Source organism: Schistocerca americana, chromosome 4 (genome assembly GCF_021461395.2).
Source record: "Schistocerca americana isolate TAMUIC-IGC-003095 chromosome 4, iqSchAmer2.1, whole genome shotgun sequence".
In the NCBI taxonomy this organism is placed as follows: domain Eukaryota; kingdom Metazoa; phylum Arthropoda; class Insecta; order Orthoptera; family Acrididae; genus Schistocerca; species Schistocerca americana.
Window position 1 is genome coordinate 322,040,499 of NC_060122.1, and position 19,817 is coordinate 322,060,315.

Below are 19,817 nucleotides of genomic sequence, written 5' to 3' on the forward strand. Positions count from 1 at the left end.
GTATGTACACCACTGTCCGTGTGTCTTCAAACACTTCAACAACGAGTAATTAGAATGAAAAATGTTCCTTTCATAGAGTAAAAAAGACGAATATATCGTTGGCAAAGTTAGGGATGTAAAAGTAGGGACTAGATTTTCGGTTTATCTGGCAGCTTCAAAGACATCTAAATCAAAACTTCTTTACATATTCGCACTTTTTACTGGTTAATATTAATTCCCATGTCATGTAATGCAACGCATCGTGTCAAGCACATGTCACATTTACTACGGCTGGTGGATCTCCTCAATTTTGGCTCAAGATCAAGGAGTTTAGTCCATAAATCGCAAGACGGAAGTGTGCTAACACCTTGTAACTAACAAGGGAACCTCCCCATCGCAACCCCTACAGATTTAGTTATAAGTTGGCACAGTGGATAGGCCTTGAAAAACTGAACACAGATCAATCGAGAAAACAGGAAGAAGTTGTGTGGAACTATGAAAAAAAGAAGCAAAATATACAAACTGAGTAGTCCATGCACAAGATAGGCAACATCAAGGATAATATGAGATCATGAGCGCTGTGGTCCCGTGGTTAGCGTGAGCAGCTGCTGCACGAGAGGTACTTGGTTCAAGTATTCCCTCGAGTGAAAAGTTCAATATTTTTATTTTCAGACAATTATTATCTGTCCGTTCCGTCCGATTCGATCACTTTTTTGGGAGTGGTTATCACAACCACAAGAAAACCTAAATCGGGCAAGGTAGAAGAATCTTTTTACCCATTCGGCAAGTGTACAAGTTGGGTGGGTCGATAACATATTCCTGTCATGTGACGCACATGCCGTCGCCAGTGTCGTGTAGAATATATCAGACGTGTTTTTCTGTGGAGGAATCGGTTGACCTATGACCCTGCGATCAAATGCTTTCGGTTCCCATTGGAGAGGCACGTCCTTTCCTCTACTAATCGCATGGTTTTGCGGTGCGGTCGCAAAACACAGACACTAAACTTATTACAGTGAACAGAGACGTCAATGAACGGACAGATCATAGCTTTGCGAAAATAAAGTAAAATTTTCACTCTGGGGAAGACTTGAACCAAGTACCTCTCGTTCCACAGCTGCTCATGCTAACCGCAGGACCACGGCGCTCCTGAGCGCATACTATCCTTGATGTTGCCTATCTTGCGCATGGACTACTCAGTTTGTATATTTTGCTTTTTTTCATAGTTCCACACAACTTTTTCCTCTTTCCTCGATTGATCTGTGTTCAGTATTTCGAGGCCTATTCACTGTGCCAACTTATAACTACATCTGAGGGGGGTGCGATGGGGAGGTTTCCTTGTAAGAGCTCATTGCGCTTGGTAAGTGGGCTTAAATCGTAAAAAAGCACGAGTATGTCAAGATGTTTTGATGTAAATGTCTTTGAAGCTCCCAGGTAAGATGAAACCTCTTCCCTTCTTCTACAGCCATGATTCTGCCCACGATATTTTCACCTTTTTGTGCTACGATAAGAACATTTTTCATTCCGGTACGCAGCTTTTACTCTAGCATAATTTCGACATTAGATTGCCACAGCTTGGCGACCTATGCATATTTTTGTTGACTCTGGCGACGAATCATCCGGTATAAGTTCTTTTTATTGTCTTTCGAACCATGTTTTTATATCGTGGCAATGGAGAAAGCTTTCACAAAACAGGAAAGAGGACAACCAGTAATTGCATGTATTTGTCTACCTTCGTACAGAATTTGCACCAATTCGCACAAGTTCGAAATGTAGAAGTATCGTTTCTGCACGTAAAATCCGAAAGAAGCTAGATTTTTGAAAGCGAGTTTTCAATTCTGTCTTAAGAATGAATTTATTTATTTGATTCACTCTGAACCGTTTCCGAGCATTCAATTCACGTAGGAACAAATTACACGTGCTACATTTAGCTGAACTTTAAACCATCGTATTTCGACAACGGATGAAGATTGTTCGATAAAAAAATACTTTTGACTATTTATCTATCTTTGTGCAATGTTTACCGATTCGTAAAAATTTAAAGGGGGGGGTGCCCTTCAGAAATCTCCCAGAAGAACGTGTTGTTTGCATGTGTTTGCACGTGAAAGCAGAACAGTTCACATACAAATGATGCCATTAGCCGAATTTTAATTTCGGCCCATTTAAAATCTTTTTCAAGAGGAAGTGATCGATTCGCACAGTTTACCTGGGCGACAGTTCCGGTTAGTCGTAGAAACCTTGCTTAATATACTGTAACACAGCCACAGTAAGATTTTCTAACGATTATACGAAATGGCCGGTGGTCCGGGATAAACCAAGAACTTTTCGTTCTATGTTCCTAGCTCAAATAGGAGCCGAACATCAAGTACCCTCCCCCTTCATACCGCGATTCTGCGCTCTGCCTTTCATACACATTTGTTACAGCGCTTCCGCGTTGTAACGATACATCGGTAGTAAATGTTTGCTGGACATTAGTTCCAGATGAAAAACGCTCGAGACAGTTTAGGTTATTTAAATCGAACGCGGAGAGAAAAAAATTCAACAGTGTCGCCGCGAAAAATTACATTCTCGAATATAGATTAGGTGTTCGTGCTACACACTGCACCTAGCTTCCTATGACAATGCGTTTGTCCTGTTGCTTTCTTTACGTACAGGGTAATTTTATTGTCAGTTAAAAAGCTACCGAAATTCACTTACAAATCGTTTGCGGAATGTCAACTATTTTCAATGTAACAATTCCTGTAATTGAATACCAATTTTCAAGGATGGATGTATTCTTTCAATGCAGGTGATCAGTGCTCTAACATAGGGTTAGTACAATCGTAAATTAAAGATATTAATGACTTCTTTCAATGAAACGAGTTCTTGCATTCACTATAGAAATCTGATACTCTTAAATCTATTTACAAATCTATTTTTGTTGGTGAAAGGCGGGAAAAAAATTACTTGTACGTCAGCCCCTCTACTTCGCTCCTTACGCTAAGCTCATGGAATAAAAAGCCCGTAATACGAAGATTTGCATTGTGCAGTTAATGAGCATCCTAGAATTACAGGTACCTGTAGTAGAAAGGGTAAGCTCACTGATAGTTTAACAGAAGGTTAGTTCTTAACATTCCCGAAGCCAATTTCTGATGAAACGCTCCTGTTTCACTATTTAGTCTCCGTATAGGAATCTGTATCTACTTACACAGGCCCCAGGCCATGGTGTAGTGCTTGATGGAGGGTGTATGGAACCAGTCTTCTCGTTTTCGTTTCCTACTCCATTCGCCCCCTACCCTCTGTCAACTTTTTCTCATGCGCCTTACGCGAGGTATACGCTCGTGGTAGCAACGTGGTCGGTCGGCTTTCTTCGATTACATGTTCGCGAAATTTTACCAATAACGTTTTCATGGTAACTAAGTCTTATTAATCCCAGTTAAACTTCCTGATTACTGTTGCGCTTTCTTGTTTGGTATACCGATTCTTTACTATCGTAGTAATTGGTCTTAATTCCCAGAGTATCTATCATGCTCTGTGACATGTACTACGAACACTGGAAGAATACTCTGGAACAGGTCGCACTTATCTTGTCTGCGGTTTTATTTAGAGATGCGCTGAAATTAACAAGAAAACTTCCAGGAAGTCTTTCTTCTCTAACATTGATTTTATGGAATTTTCCCATTTCATACAGCTTTTTATTACCCCCAAATATTCAATGAGACTGGCTCCAAATATTCATCACGAACCTTGTAGCAAATATTATCGGAAGCTCTCGCTTTATTATAGGCATTCTCTTACATTTAAAGGCAGCTACCATTCGCTACACCAGGTGTGAAGTTTATCCTTGTCTTCCTGCTTGTTTTCGAGAATAAACCATTCTTGTCGCTTAGTATGTAACTATACTGACATCAGATCTACGTCTACATCATACTCCGCAAACCACCTAATGCTGTGTGGCGGAGGGTACTTTCGGTACCACTATCTGATCCATTCAACCCTGTTCCACTTGTGAGAAGTGCATGGGAAGAATGATTGTCGGTAAGCCTCTGTATTGTCTCTAATTTCTCGAATGTTCTCGTGGTCAATACGCGAGATTTATGTGGGGGGGGATTTTATATGTTGTCCGACTCCTCCTGAAAAGTGCTTTCAAGAAATTTCTATAGTAAATCTCTACGTGTGGCACAATGCCTCTTGTAACGTTTACCAGCGGAGTTTGTTTAGCATCTTCCTAACGCTCTCTTGCCTGCTAACCGATCCCGTGAAGAAACGCATCGCTCTTCGTTGGATCTTCTGTATGTACTCTAGTAGCCCTACCTGATAGGAATCCCATTTAGATGAACAATACTCAAGAATCTGGCGAACAAGCGCCTTATATGCCACTTCTTTAGTGGATGAGTTACATTTCCTTAAGATTCTTCTGATGAATCAGATTCTGGTATCTGCTTATCCTACTATCTGTTTTATGTGGTCATTCCACTTAAGATCGCTGTGGATAGTTACGCCTAGATATTTTACCGCAGACGCTGTCTCCAGCTCTTTGTCATCAGTAGTGTAGCTGTCCAGTAGTGGATTTCTTTTCCTATGTATGCGCAATATGTTACATTTATTTACGAGCAGGGTCAACTGCCAGAATCTGCACCATTCATCAATTTTGTGCAGGTCGTTCTGCAGATTCTTACTATCTTCTGGCGTTGCTACTTTGGTATAGATAACTGCATCATCTGCGAATAGAATTAAAAAAAGAGCATCCGACGTTTTCTACTAAGTCATTTATATATATATTGTAAACAGCAACGGTCCTATCACACTTCCTCGTTGTACTCCGGATATTGCCTATACATCTGTGGGTTTTGTGCCGTTAAGAGCGACGTGTTGAGTTCTATTTGCAAGAATGTCTTGAATCCAATCGCAAGTCTGCTCCGATACTCCGTAAGCTCGTACTTTTTTCATTAAACGGCAACACGAGACGGTGTCAAATGCCTTACTGAAACCAAGGAACACGGCATCAACCTGAGCGCCGTTGTCCACTGCTCTGTGGAGCTCATGGAGGAACAGAGCTAGCCGAGTTGCGCAGGACCTCTGTTTGCGAAATCCATATTGATTTTTATAGAGATGTTTATTTTCCAAAAACGTCATAACTCATGAGCATAAGAAATGTTCCATAATTCTACAACAGATTGACGTCAACGATATAGGTCTGTAATTGTATGGATCTGTCTTAGGGCCATTCTTAAAAACGGGAATGACCCGCGGTGTTTTCCATTCGTTTGGTAGCTTTCGTTGCTCAAGCTGTCTACGATAAGTTATGGCTAGAAAGGGAGCAAGTTCTTTCGCATAATCTTTATAGGTAGCCTTATAGGTATCTCATCTGGTCCTGAAGTCTTTCCACTACTAAGCGATTGCAGCTGGTTTTCAATTCCGCGATCGGCTGTCTCAAAATCTGCCATTTCGACGTTTGCACGACGATTGAGAGGAGGAGCAGTGTTACGATCTTCCGCAGTGAAACAACTTCGGAAGAACGAATTCAGTATTTCGGCCTTCTCTCTGTTATATTCCGTTTCGGTGCCGGTGTGGTCGCTGAGAGAATGAATAGATGATATAGATGATATACTAACGTTTCCTTTTATAAGTGAAAGATTTATATATTATAAGATTTATAGATTTATATATTATATACATGATTATGGTTGTTATTAACGTTTAAAACCTTTCGAAGCGACACAGGTGACGGTGAGAGTGGTAATTCAATATAAGACACAAAGGAGCAGCAAATGTCGGGAGATACGGCGAAAGTGGATGACGAATGCTGAACATGGGACTTCACCAGACGATGTACCTCGCCGCACGTGCAGCGGTTGAGCTCATCTCTCTATCCCATCTGGCCTTCCTAACCCAAGTCAAGTATTCACTTTGGTGTGTTACTACATAAGGTCTGAAAAAAAATAGGAAAGAAGAAAGAAACCCAAAAGAAGAATGGATTTTGGTTGGGTACAGCGAAGGCAGTAATTTTGTAACTTTTAAAATAGATCGCACTTACGAAATGTGTTCGAAATTGGCACCATTTGCTTGGATGTAAGTACTGCATCGCTCCATCATTCCTTCATGGACGAGCTGGAAAATACATTTCGTATTGCGGTGTGACGTCACATGTTCAACATTTGACATCCACTTTTGGAGTATTCCCCAACATTTACTTCCCCATGTGTCAAATTACTTGTCTCAGGCATAATCTTACGTCGCCACAGTTTTTCTTTTTTAGATGTTACTGAGAACCACGCTGAGTGTTTAAAAATAAGTATCCAAATTGCGCGCGTATTCGAAATCAACGTTTTGACTAAATATCGACGCAATCGGCAAAGAACTTCCGGAGATATACAATTTTGACAAACATTTACTGGTACATCTTCAATTACATAGAAGTTTTCTGAAGTCCATTGCGGTTGTCCACGAACGAAACTGTAGGACTGTATGCAACAGCATCGTCAGTGAATAAACTTAAGGGCCCCACACACGCACCAACCGACTTACTTACATATTGGACGTATGTAGGCGGTTTGACCGACGGACGAACATCCCTTGTCGGGACGTCGAGTGGGTAGAACCACCTGACATCCGATACGCCACCATTTCTTCCCAACCCCCTCCTCCCCCACCCCCCAACAAACTGTGCCGTGTGTAGCGCTGTCGTGCCAGCCGCCCTACCAAAGTTCGTCTCTCGTCACCGCACGGGGTTAAATGCTGTTCTGATACGTTGCAGGGTACGGGGCGGACAAAACTCCAAGGGCAGAGTTCGTGGAGAAATTTAAAGAGTGCAGACGTTTTTGGCATACATAATTCGAGGAGTATAGCAATATAGAGGCAAGAAATAACACATCTTCCGTAATGGTTTCGTATGTCATTTAGAAAAAAATAAAAGTCCGTTGACCTCCTGCTTTTCTAAGTTTTGTTTCCGATACTTATAGGAAAGAAGTCTAAAAACCGACAGATCTACGTTTAATTGACGTTAATCCAATAAACAGTCTTGTTTCATTGGTACAAGGGTTAAAAAAATCAAGTCTGTGTCGAAGCCCGCTGCTATGAAGAGCAACATGTGGGATTTGTAGGCCATCTTTTATGCTACATAGATAAATTAACAAAGTTTACGTGAACACCCATTTTATTTATTTTGTTTTATCATGATGTACCTCCTCGGTCAACTATAAATCACGTTGCATGTTTCAGGAACCATTTAGTTGATTGTGGGAATACAACAGCACTGAATCGGAGGTAATCTTAACTCCTGCCAATGATTAGAAATTATAATGTAGGCTGTAAGTTGGCGAGAGAGGCTTCTCCTTCCAACTTATAGCCTCTCTCGTGGCTTTATTCTTAATCGTTAATAAATGGTTTGATGTTCAGCAGCGCCGAAATGCATGTTTCATCCGTTCTTAGATAATCATGAAAGTTGTCAGGTCCCAGTTGCTTAAGTAGCAGTAGTAGTTGTTTTCAGTCCTGAGACTGGTTTGATGCAGCTCTCCATGCTACTCTATCTTGTGCAAGCTTCTTCATCTCCCAGTAGTTACTGCAACCTACATCCTTCCGAATTTGCTTAGTGTATTCATCTCTTGGTCTCCCTCTACGATTTTTGCCCTCCACACTGCCCTCCAATACTAAATTGTTGATCCCTTAATGCATCAGAACATGTCCTACTAACCGATCCCTTCATCTAGTCAAGTTGTGCCACAAGCTCCTCCCCAATTCTATTTAATACCTCATTAGTTATGTGATCTACCCATCTAATCTTCAGCATTCTTCTGTAGCACCACATTTCGAAAGCTTCTATTCTCTTCTTGTCCAAACTATTTATTGTCCATGTTTCACTTCCATACATGGCTACACTCCAGACGAATACTTTCAGAAACGTCTTCCTGACACTTAAATCTATACTCGATGTTAACAAATTTTTCTTCAGAAACGCTTTCCTGGCCATTGCCAGTCTACATTTTATATCCTCTCTACTTCGACCATCATCAGTTATTTTTGTCCCCAAATAGCAAAACTCATTTACTACTGTAAGTGTCTCATTTCCTAATCTAATTCCCTCAGCATCACCTGAATTTGACTACGTTCCATTATCCTCGTTTTGCTTTTGTTGATGTTCATCTTATATCCTCCTTTCAAGACACTGTCAATTCCGTTCAACTGCTCTTCCAAGTCCTTTGCTGTCTCTGACAGAACGTGCTTAAATTTCTTTCCTTGCCGTTACTTTGCCCACAGGTTTCTCTCTGCTTTTGTTGCCTTGTTATCTCTAAAAAAGCCAAGGAAATTCACTCGTTTCTAAGTAAAACCAAGAGGGATCTCGTAGAACATAAACAATAAACTTAGGATAAACAAATGACGACAGCACAGCACTGTAATCGCTCAGTGCAGTCGGTCGAGACGTCTGCAGGCTGCCACGGAATTTTGTCGGTCGGGATGTAATTCGATGCGTGTGCAGCGACCTTTAGTGTTGCAGTGGGAGCTACGGTTCCGGCTACGACCCGGAGTTTGCTAGCTGCGCCTCGGACGAGCCAGAAAGTACACACAGCGGCCAAAGTGACCCACGGATTGGCGTGCGTCGGCCGGGCTGCTGCGCGGACGTCAGCGGCAGCCTTGGGAGGCAGCAGATGCGCTCCCGACAGGCAGGCAGCACCACCCACCAGAATATCTTCGCGGTACCCGCCGTTGCTTTCGGCAGTGTGTTGGATTGGACTGCCGCGGCGCGCGCCTGAATGGAGCAGGTGACCAGCTGCGGCAGCGGTCCACCCCGGCAGTGGTCGCGCGCTGCCCGCCCTTGGGGCGCCGCGGTAAACAGGTCCAGGCGATAATTATACCACGGCTGACGCGACAGAGGAAAGAGTGGGGCGAACGCGGTTGCGACGCACCCAGGTGCCTTTTGAGAGAGCCGCTGCGTGGCCGGCAACCAGTGTTCCGACATCAAGTTACATCTACACCGTATTGAACCATTCCCTTGCATTTTTCGTAGTTTATGTACGGCATATATACACAATACGCATTAAAATACTCGTCAAAGAGATGATCATCTAAAACGTTTTATGAATTTCGTTTCCGATTTTTAGTTTTTCGTCGAAGTGCGTTACGTACGGCAAACACCGTTTGAACATGGCACGAAAGTAAACATTTGGCTACGATACAGAATAGTCTTACCATCATCTTTGGCATTTAAATGCGTTGGCTTAGCAAACTCTACCAAATTTTCACCTTTCGACATAATCTACACCTTACACTACACTACAGATCCGTCATACAACAACCAAGATTTAATAGCGGGGCCCAAAATCACAAGCCAAAAACAGCAACAAAATTAAATTTATTTTACGTGCAAATAGGCAAATGACTGTTTCAATTACCACGTACGCCGCATCTTTTTGGTCATTCAGTACTACTTAGACAAACACTACTTGTTCCATAATGTACTGGAGACGTTTTTGTGTCCGTACCTGACAAAACATCCAACTCTAGGTACGGCCACAACGAGTCACGTAACTGTACTTAAGGGGGTAGGACTTCAAACGGGCCGACTTGGAGCAGGAGAAGCACCACAGGACACTAAGTTCCACTGTCTATACTTTTAGAAGTAAATTCATAAAACTTTGTCAGCATGACCAGGAAGGATTCAGGATTCACACTCGTAGCAGCGGAAGTTCAAAAAAACAACAAAATAATTTATTTTTACATGTGCAATTTCATCATTTTTTCATTTACTATTGGCTGCATTTGTTGCTATAGGTACACTTTTCTTCACAAGTAAAAGACTGTTCGATGAATTTTGCACAGCATACAAACCATACTTACAAGTGTCAAAATCTAGAACCTATTTGATTTATGAAAAAATGAATGAGCTGTTACGTTTTAAACTTTTTGTTTAGCAAAAATCAAATTTGTAGTTAATTATCTCAATTTTTACCACAGTTTTTAATAGATCTGGAAAATTATAGAGTTTCATACACCTGTAAGTACGGTTTGTATACTGTGCAAAGTTCATCAAAGAATCTCTTACTTGTGAAGAAAAATGTACCTATAGCAACAAAGGCAGCCAACAGTAAGTGAAAATGACGAAATTTCACATGCAAAAAAATTATTTTGTTATGTTTTTGAACTTCCGCTGCTACGAGTGTGAATCCTGATTCCTTCCTGGTTATGCTGACAAAATTTTATGAATTTATTTGTAAAAGTATACACAGTAGAAAATAAAATGTCCTGTGCTGACTCTCCTGCTCCAAGTCGGCCCGTTTGATGTCCTACCCCCCTTAACTGAAAATCGCAATCTGTGTATTGTAACAAGCATCATTAACCTTCACGCAGTATTAATAGTGTTTTTATTGAATTTATGGTTACCTGCTACTGCTATACCATTTTAAAGCACCACTTCCTGGTCTCAAGGCGGCATAATGGAAACATGTAAAATGAATAAAAAGCTGCTTGATGTGAAGAGAGGGGCTGCACTACCATTAGACGAAATTCGAGAGACGATAAGTCTACAGTCACTGAGACGACGTAACTTTAAAGGAAAGGGGGAGGGGGGGGGGGGGGGAAGTAACTGCTTACGAGCTATATATTCTGTCCTTATGGTCAGTGGCCCTTAGGCAACAAGACCACATACCTAATAATTTAATAATTTACCCACCCAGAAAGGCAATCATATACAATTACCAACGTTAACAGTCTAATTCCGTCAGATGCGCTTGGACAGAAGCTATAGCTAATGTTTATCGATCTGTCGACATCGCAGTCATTAGCTCTAGCTGACATGGAGGCTACGCAAAAGACTAACCAATAATTATGTTTGAAGAACCATCTCGGAAGCTAAAATGCAGATCAGTATCGCACGGAAAAACGACAAACTCGGTCCCATCAAACCCGGTAATAGTTACGTTAGTCTCTCGCATTTTTTCGTAGTTTATATCGGAACTATGTTCATGGCATGCATTAAAATACGCGCGAACACATGTCCGCTATCTAAGTTTCCCGAATTTACCTTGCAGTTTTAGATTTCTTGAAAGAAAAGTCCGTTAAACATACCAAAGTGTGTTATGGGGTGAACATAAGGACATACACTACAAGTCAATATGTTACCTTAACTTTTATTTGACATTCAATCACAACCTATCGCCTCCAAACATAACCTAAGCCTCAGGCTACAATGCAGATCAGTGGCATCACAAATAACATTTCACGGGGCGGAACCCACTTCCAGTGTCTTAATCACTACAAAAACTCAAATCCGCTCGACAGGCTTATGATGCAAACAATGCTTTAAATTATCTGCATCTGAAAGAGTATCTATGTTGCTATATTGTTTTGGTCCATACACGCGAAAACCATTCAACATTAGCGTGTCATTCACTGAAAATGCTACTTTTGTGGCCTAATGGATGGAAAATAACCTCGACTTCAGTACGTCCAATGCTCCGTCTATTTCTGAATAATTCACATGTTTGTGTCACTGCTTTGTCCTAGAATCTGTTCGTTATTAGGCGCCTTTGCCTTTCTACAACGCTTCGTGTGCCGGTACGGATACGATACCGGGACGTAGGGATTTCCGATTGTACGTCGAACCATCGGACCCCCATGAAACTGGGTGGATGAATTTGGGCCTAAAAAATACACGAGAAGCCCATTTTGCAAGCAAACCAACGTTTCCAATTTATTTGCTTTACCTATGTACAGGCAACACGCAAGCATCGGAATTTCTCATCTACTCACGTGGACCACATCGATCCGACAGCAGTACACTCCAGATGATGCACTACGTTAACACTTCGACGCAGGGGTTTTTTCCGTTTTTGAACACCCACATAGGCTTGCAAACACCCGCTAACATATCGCCCCTAGCCGCTTTCCCTCCAATCGTTTGCAGCAAAGAAAAATTTCTTCCGCTCGCGTCAAAAGCAAAGCAAAACTTGACAATCATCTACACATCAGAAAAACGCCCTAGAAACGACAACACGCCGGCTCGTTGTGGGAACCATCGTGCCGTGGATAACAAGCGACCTCGTGATTAAAACCTGTCTCCCTTCGGCTGTACAGCGCTCGTTAGTTACAGTTTCAGCAAAAACGCTGTTGGCCAATTAAGATCTCTGGCCTGAATCCAAATCGAAAAAAAACCGGAAAAAATCAACATCGGTACAAAACTTTAATGGCTAGATTACAAACAGCAAGGTAGCATGACATACATCAAAAATGATAATAAAGTATCTCCTTTGTATACGTTCAATATTGCAAAGTTTGAAGTAAATGCTGCTACGTAAATGTTACGTCTTGCGCAATAAAAACCAACTTATAAGACAGTTAACGTTCATTTAGAAAAGTCAGACAGTTTTCTAATGTATGATTCAAAGTACCGTGTTTACCAAATCTGAAGACTCGTACGGAGACGTTTCTGTCAACCGTAACGTAAATCAAAGTATGACTGGCAGCTGGCAGTTAATAAAGTCATTTCATTGATTTCGGAACAGTTTTCGTTGCTGTTTTCTCATTAGAACTTTGTTAAAACTAATATTTACCAACGGACTAAGCAGGTCATTCATCCTTTATTTATAAAATTAAAGCCAGTGGAAATTAGAAATTGTTTTGTCAGTCCTCTGACAAAAGCTTAAAGCCATAACCGTTGTTAGCGCATACAGAGTGGACAGGAAGCGTGTAGTGAGATGCAGACGACACACACTGAACACAAAATACACTACTCACTGTCATCGAGGGCGAGCAGACTGCCGGTCGCAGCACCTCCTGGCACCAACGTGGCCGCAAATAGGCTGAGTATCACTAAACACCACGGTGTTAAGGACAGCGGCGACCGCAGGTACACGAAGGCCATGCCAAGATCAACAACAGTAGGGTTACTAGTGGTGCCGTTGCAGTCAAGACTCCTGCTAGTGTTGCGAGTAACGGTTACAGATGCGAAACGGGAGCTATACACAAACGACTCCTTCGGCGGCACGAGCCTGACTGGGCGAGACAGCCGTGGCCAAGGTGTGCGCGCGCAGCTGATCGTTGCAAGGCCGCCACTGGCCCGGTGGGCGGTGGAGGGGAGGGTGCGGACGCTGGCGCCGCCTCGCGGGGGCTCCGCGAACCTCCCTACCTTGCGCGGGAGGTACTCCTAAACCGCAGTCTGCCGAAGGGGGAAGTTGGGCTGAATTTCACATCTCGTAGTACAAACTGTGATACACGAAAATCAGTACAGTAGAAATTGAGGCGAGAAGCACGGGACTCCATCGTTTCCGTCTTCTCAAGTTTTTCTTCACCGTACACTTATTAAAAGGCGCGAATCCAAGGGGTTGGGTGGAGGTACGGTGGTGGGGGAGGGGATGCTCAATGGGGTTATGATGCTCCCCAGCCCCTTAAAAAAAATAACAGGCGATGTATATGCTGGGTGTTTCAAAATTACACCGACAAACTTCGAGGGGACGTAGCAGATGTATTCAGGAACAAAATGTGAATAGGAACCCGTGACTGGACACGTCATCCAAATACGCTACAGAGCGTCGAAATTATAGCGCCGGAGCGTGAGTATCCAAGTATGCACAAGGTGATTGGGTGGTGATGCTACAAACTGTCAGGGATGACGGTGAAGGATAAATATATCAGTTTCTTGAGTCAAGGGATCCTGGTCCGGGAACTAACAAGTCGAAAGGTGCAATCCAAAATTATTTTGATACCTCTGACATTGGAAAACATGTACCGTTACTGTTGTTGCTAGCACTCTAGGGCAGGCAACTTTGAGAGGTGGTAGTATGTACAGAAACGAGCAGATATACAAGCTGTCATACACACATCAAAAAAAGTTTTGCATCACCTCGGTTCCAAGACTTCCGGAACCTGTACAGAAAACTGGAATAGAGATCAACATAAATATCATTTCCGCCCTTTTTATTCCTCTTGAAAACCACACATTGCGTGTTGTACTACCATACAGCGAGACCTTCAGACGTGGTGGTCCAGATTGCTGTACATACCGGTACCTCTAATACCCAGTAGCACGTCCTCTTGCATTGATGCCTGCCTGTATTTGTTGTGGCATACTATCCGCAAGTTCATCAAGGCACTGTTGGTCCAGATTGTCCCACTCGTCAACGGCGATTCGGCGTAGACCCCTCAGAGTGGTTGGTGGGTCACGTTTCCGTAAACAGTCCTTTTGAACCCATCCTAGGAATGTTCGATAGGGTTCATGTCTGGAGAACATGCTGGCCACTCTAATCGAGCGATGTCGTCATACACAAGTTGTGCACGATGGGGTTTCGAATTGAAGATGAATGCCTCGCCAGCATGCTGCCATTATGGTTGCACTATCGGCCGGAAGATGACATTCACGTATCGTACAGCCGTTACAGCGCCTTCCATGACCACCAGCGGCGTACGTCGGCCCCATATAATGCCACCCAAAACAGCAGGGAACCTCCACCTTGTGTACTCGCTGGAAAGTGTGTCTAAGGCGTTCAGCCTGACCGGGTTGCCTCCAAACACGTCTCCGACGATTGTTTGGTTTAAGGCATAAGCGACAATCATCGGTGAAGAGAACGTCATGCCAGTCCTGAGCGGTCCATTCGGCATGTTGCTGGGCCCATCTGTACCGCGCTGCATGGTGTCGTGGTTGCAAAGATGGACCTCGCCATGGACTTCGGGAGTAAAGTTGCGCATCATGCAGCCTATTGTGCACAGTTTGAGTCGTAACACGACAAGATTATTCAACATGGTGGCATTGCTGTCACGGTTCCTCGAGCCATAATCCGTAGATTCGTAGGTAGCGGTCGTCCACTACAGTAGTATCCCTTCGGTGGCTTGAGCGAGGCATGTCATCCACATTTCCTGCCTCTCTGTATCCCCTTCATATCTGAACAACAACACTTTGGTTCACTCTAGAGATGGGTAGCTCGCGAACGAACGGATGCAAAGGAACGGTTCACCAAGATGAACGAAAGGACCGAGGAACGAATTCCAAGGAACGATCGGTTCATAGTTCACTACGGTCGCGGCGGTCTACTTATAGTTCCCGGGAACGAGGAACGATCGGTTCATAGTTCACTTCGGTCGCGGCGGTCTACTTATAGTTCCCGGGAACGAGGAATGATCGGTTCTTAGTTCACTAGTTCACTTCGGCCGCGGCGGTCACTTCGCCAGTTCTTGTTCCAGCCTCGGTCACGTGCTTGTCTCAGCCTCGGTCTCCCTCGGCCGCACTCGTCGTTCTTCGCATGACCAACTGTCTCAGTTCCACTGCCGACTGCTCCTAGTTAGTTCAGTATCCAGTTGTTCGTTTCGTTCACTGCGCTCGCCCATTTTACATGTGTTCCAAACTGTTTTTGCACTTAGGTCTGGCTATTCAGTGTCCACGACCGGTAATCAAAAAGTGTTTTATAGTCACGTAAATCACATAAAAATTAGTTTGTATGTAATAGGTACGTATTTTCAGGTAACAAAAGGGCATATCAGCTCACTTCATTATATCGATGAACAGCAGGAGACATACTTATAACAAGGCAAGTTTTTTTTGTTATTCATATATTTTTTGGTTTCATCGACGTGATTTAGCAACTAACTTTCAATAATTTGCTTAGCTTTCAGTGTAAGAAAAGTCATATAAAACAATTTTGGTGTATCTTTCATATACAAAACATTACATTTAGGAAGGCTCTAATTATTTTTAAGTTTGGTTGTTTCCAATTTGCATTACCTGCCAGTTTGGTGTCTTCGAAAAAAAAAAAAAAAAAAAAAAAAAAAAAAAAAAAAAAAAAAAAAAAAGTGAAAGTGGGTTGTGGGTCATTTTGGCTCAGTAAGAAAAGCGGTGCCTCTCCATTTGAAAAGACAGATTGCCATAAAATCGTATTTACTTATTATCTCAAAAACATTTGTTCAGAAGGAGCTTTCATACCAAAAACTTTGTTACTACGAACTTAATTATTATTATTATTGCTGCATTAATTTTAATAATGCAACATAAAAACCTAATTTTTACTAAGCGCGTGACGCAACTATGATCAGAAAACGACATTTTATTTTTTGCTTCCATAAAGTGTACTTCGCCTACGAACTCAGAGACAACGTGAAGTATATATAGGGTGTAAAAGATTATTGTTTACAACATAGCATAGCTATGTAGTGGAAGTCGAAACGAAGAATTTTATACAAGAAACTTGTGCTCTATTAAGTTGGGAAACAGCCACCAACAGGTTTACAAGACTACATGTGCTATAGCCCATGAGCGTCGCGTGAGATTTTCATGTTCGTTTTTAGATTAGATTAGATTTACTTTCATTCCAATTGATCCGTAGTGAGGAGGTCCTCAAGGATGTGGAACATGTCAGAAAAACAACAATATATGACAAATATTTACAACTAAAACAAATAAGCTAATGTACCATTCCACAGGTCCCAAGTGGAATGATCGTCATTTTTTAATGAACACTAAGAGTCATTTTACAAATACTAATGCACTGAATTTAAAATAAAAAAGTTTTTTATTTATTTATAAGGTAAAAAAATGTAATACAACTACTGTAATACTTATTTACAATGAACACATTACTGCACTGAAATGGTGCAGAAGTTAGATTATACTTACACACACACACACACACACACACACACACACACACACACAGACACACAAATTTTCAATGAACACATTACTGCACTGAAATTGTGCAGAAGTTATGCTGTACTTACATACAAATCAGTTGGTTTTACTAAGAAATTCATCAATGGAGTAGAAGGAGTTGGCCACCAATAAATCCTTTAGGCTTCTCTTAAACTGAATTTCATTGGTTGTTTTTTTATGGCTGCTGGCAAGTTATTGAAAATGTGTGTTCCTGAATAATGCACACCTTTTTGTACAAGACTAAGTGACTTTAAATCCTTGTGAAGATTATTCTTATTTCTAGTATTGATTCCATGAATTGCGCTGTTGGTTTGAAAAAGTGATATATTTTTAATGACAAATTTCATTAAGGAATAAATATATTGGGAAGCAGAAGTTAGTATCCCTAGTTCCCTAAACAGGCTTCTGCAGGACGTTCTTGAGTTCACACCACATATAACTCTTGCTGCACGTTTTTGTGCCTGGAAAACTTTAGCTTGGCTTGATGAATTACCCCAAAAAATAATCCCATATGACATTATGGAATGAAAGTACGCATAGTATGCCAGCTTTTTCATTTTTATATCCCCTATGTCTGACAAAATTCGCATTGCAAACAGAGATTTGTTAAGACGCTTCAGCAGTTCTGTGGTGTGTTCCTCCCAGTTGAATTTATTATCAAGCTGTAATCCCAAGAATTTAACACTGTCCACTTCTTCTATCTTCTTGTCATTGTATGTTAGACATATACTCTTGGGACACCCCTTACAAGTTCTGAACTGCATGTAGTGTGTTTTTTCAAAGTTTAGTGACAAAGAATTGGCTAGGAACCAGTGATTAATGTCCACAAATATTTTATTGGCTGATCTTTCTAAGACTACACTTGATTTGCTATTTATTGCAATGTTTGTATCATCAGCAAACAAAACAAACTTGGCATCTGGTAATGTTACTGATGAAATGTCATTGATATACACAAGAAAAAGTAAGGGCCCCAAAATGGAACCTTGTGGGACCCCACATGTCATTAGTTCCCAGTTGGATGATGCCTGATAGCTTGATACATGTCTCTTTCCTAATAACACCCTTTGTTTCCTGCCAGAGACATAAGATTTGAACCATTTTGCAGCATTTCCTGTTACACTATAATATTCTAGTTTACTTAAAAGGATATTGTGATTTACACAGTCAAATGCCTTTGACAGATCACAAAGTATACCAGTTGCCTGCAATTTTTTGTCTAACGAATTAAGCACATTTTCACTGTAAGTGTAGATAGCCTTCTCAATATCAGAACCTTTTAGAAATCCAAACTGTGACTTTGACAGTATGTTATTTGAGATAAGATGGTTATAAAGACGACTATACATTACTTTTTCTAAAATTTTTGAGAATGCTGGCAGCAGTGAAATTGGACGGAAATTTGATGCTATTTCTTTATCTCCCTTCTTAAACAGTGGCTTAACTTCAGCATATTTCAGCCATTCAGGAAATATTCCACTGTTAAACGACTGGTTACACAGATAGCTTAATATGTTACTTAGCTCAGAATCACATTCTTTAATTAACGTTGTTGATATTTCATCATACCCACTAGATGTTTTTGATTTTAAAGATTTTATGATGGACATTATTTCTGTTGGGGTAGTGAGGGTCAAATTCATATTATGGAAGTTACTTGAAATGTCTGGTCTAAGGTAATCCATAGCAGCATCTACCGAACCTGACAACCCCATCTTTTCAGTAACAGTTATAAAATGTTTGTTAAAAAGTTCTGCAACACTATACACATCTGTCACCAATGTATCATTTACTCTTAATGCTATTTGTTCCTCTTCATGTCTGGTTCTACCGGTATCCTCCTTCACTATATCCCATATTGTCTTTATTTTGTTATCTGATATGACTATTTTTTCCTTGTAATATATTTGCTTTGACATCCGTATTACAGTCTTTAATATTTTGCAGTATTTCTTATAATGTGCTATAGCATCAACATTGGAAATGTTTCGGATTGACAGATACAGTTTTCTTTTTGTTTTACAAGATACCCCTATTCCTTGAGCAATCCATGGCTTCTTTGTAGACTTTGCTCTAACCTTGGTAAGTTTTGGGGGAAAGCAGTGTTCGAATAAGGTAAGCACTTTATTAGCAAAAATGTTATATTTTTTATTCATGCCATGAGCACTGTAAACATCAGTCCAGTGAATGTCTCTGAGGAGTGTCCTAAAATAATCAATTTTTGGCTTACTGATTACCCTCTTGACCTAAGATTTAACTGATTTTATATCCTGTTCAGTATTAACATTTAACAGAGGGAACTGCATGTCATGGTCTGAGAGGCCATTGACTATTGGTTTTGTAATATAATTTTGTTCATTGGACTTTTCTTTAAAGATATTATCAATGGCTGTTTGTGAGCAAGTGGCTATCCTAGTGGGGATCTTTACAGTGGGAATTAAGTTGAATGATAGTGTTACTAACTCAAATAAGTTCTTATTGGGAGAGTCTTTAAGAAAATCTACATTGAAATCACCAGCAACCACTATTTCTTTGTTTTCGGTTGTTAAATGGGCCAGTACAGCTTCAAGGTGGTTTACAAACAGATTAAAGTTACCTGCAGGTGCATGATATACACTTAATATTATGAAGGATTTTTTGTGAAATTCTAATTCTGTTGCAAATGCTTCCATATGCTGTTCTCCAGCTCTCTATGCATCGACATCGATTACTTCGCCATTGTTGCTTGCATTAGCTTGTTATTTCTTCACTGCCTAATTATTACATGTTTGTCTGTTTGTTGTATCTGCTCGTAACGGGCAACACATCGTCCGTAATTGGTGAGCAGTCTGTACTCGGGGCCAGTTTTCCGTGCGCCACCCTATATTATTTCCCTGCGATCAGCCACATTAAGCTACAGTTGGCTAAACGAGAGGTTCTGCAGATTCACAGAAATTACTTTTAAAAGTGTGTAAGAATTCTGTAATGAATAAAAACTATATACTCTAGGGAGAGGCAAGTGCCTCCTCTTGGTGCCCTCCATCCTTCAGTCACCTACACTACTAGTTTTCAGTTTTTCATAAGAACCATATACCAAACACAAATGAACGGTGAACGAGTAAAAATGAACGGTTCCCAAAAAAGAACGCTCAGCAGTGAACTAGTTCCCAATGATGAACGAGTTTGCCCATCTCTAGTTCACTCCGAGACGCCTGGACACTTCCCTTGTTGAGAGCCCTTCCTGGCACAAAGT

The 19,817-nt window shown here is 41.3% G+C and overlaps 1 protein-coding gene across 3 annotated transcripts in view; it reads right to left on the bottom strand.

The window, feature by feature from the left end:
* The window catches only part of LOC124612944 (very low-density lipoprotein receptor), a 611,819-nt gene extending 598,871 nt beyond the window's left edge, over window positions 1–12,948 (bottom strand). For 2 of the 3 annotated variants that reach the window (XM_047141452.1, XM_047141450.1), the window contains exon 1: window positions 12,685–12,948. In XM_047141452.1, coding sequence (XP_046997408.1) covers window positions 12,685–12,811 — 127 coding nt within the window. In that variant the 5' untranslated portion in view covers window positions 12,812–12,948. The remainder of the gene's footprint in view (window positions 1–12,684) is intronic. The other variant, XM_047141451.1, reaches the window with a different exon arrangement.
* Between the last annotated feature and the right edge of the window lie 6,869 nt (window positions 12,949–19,817).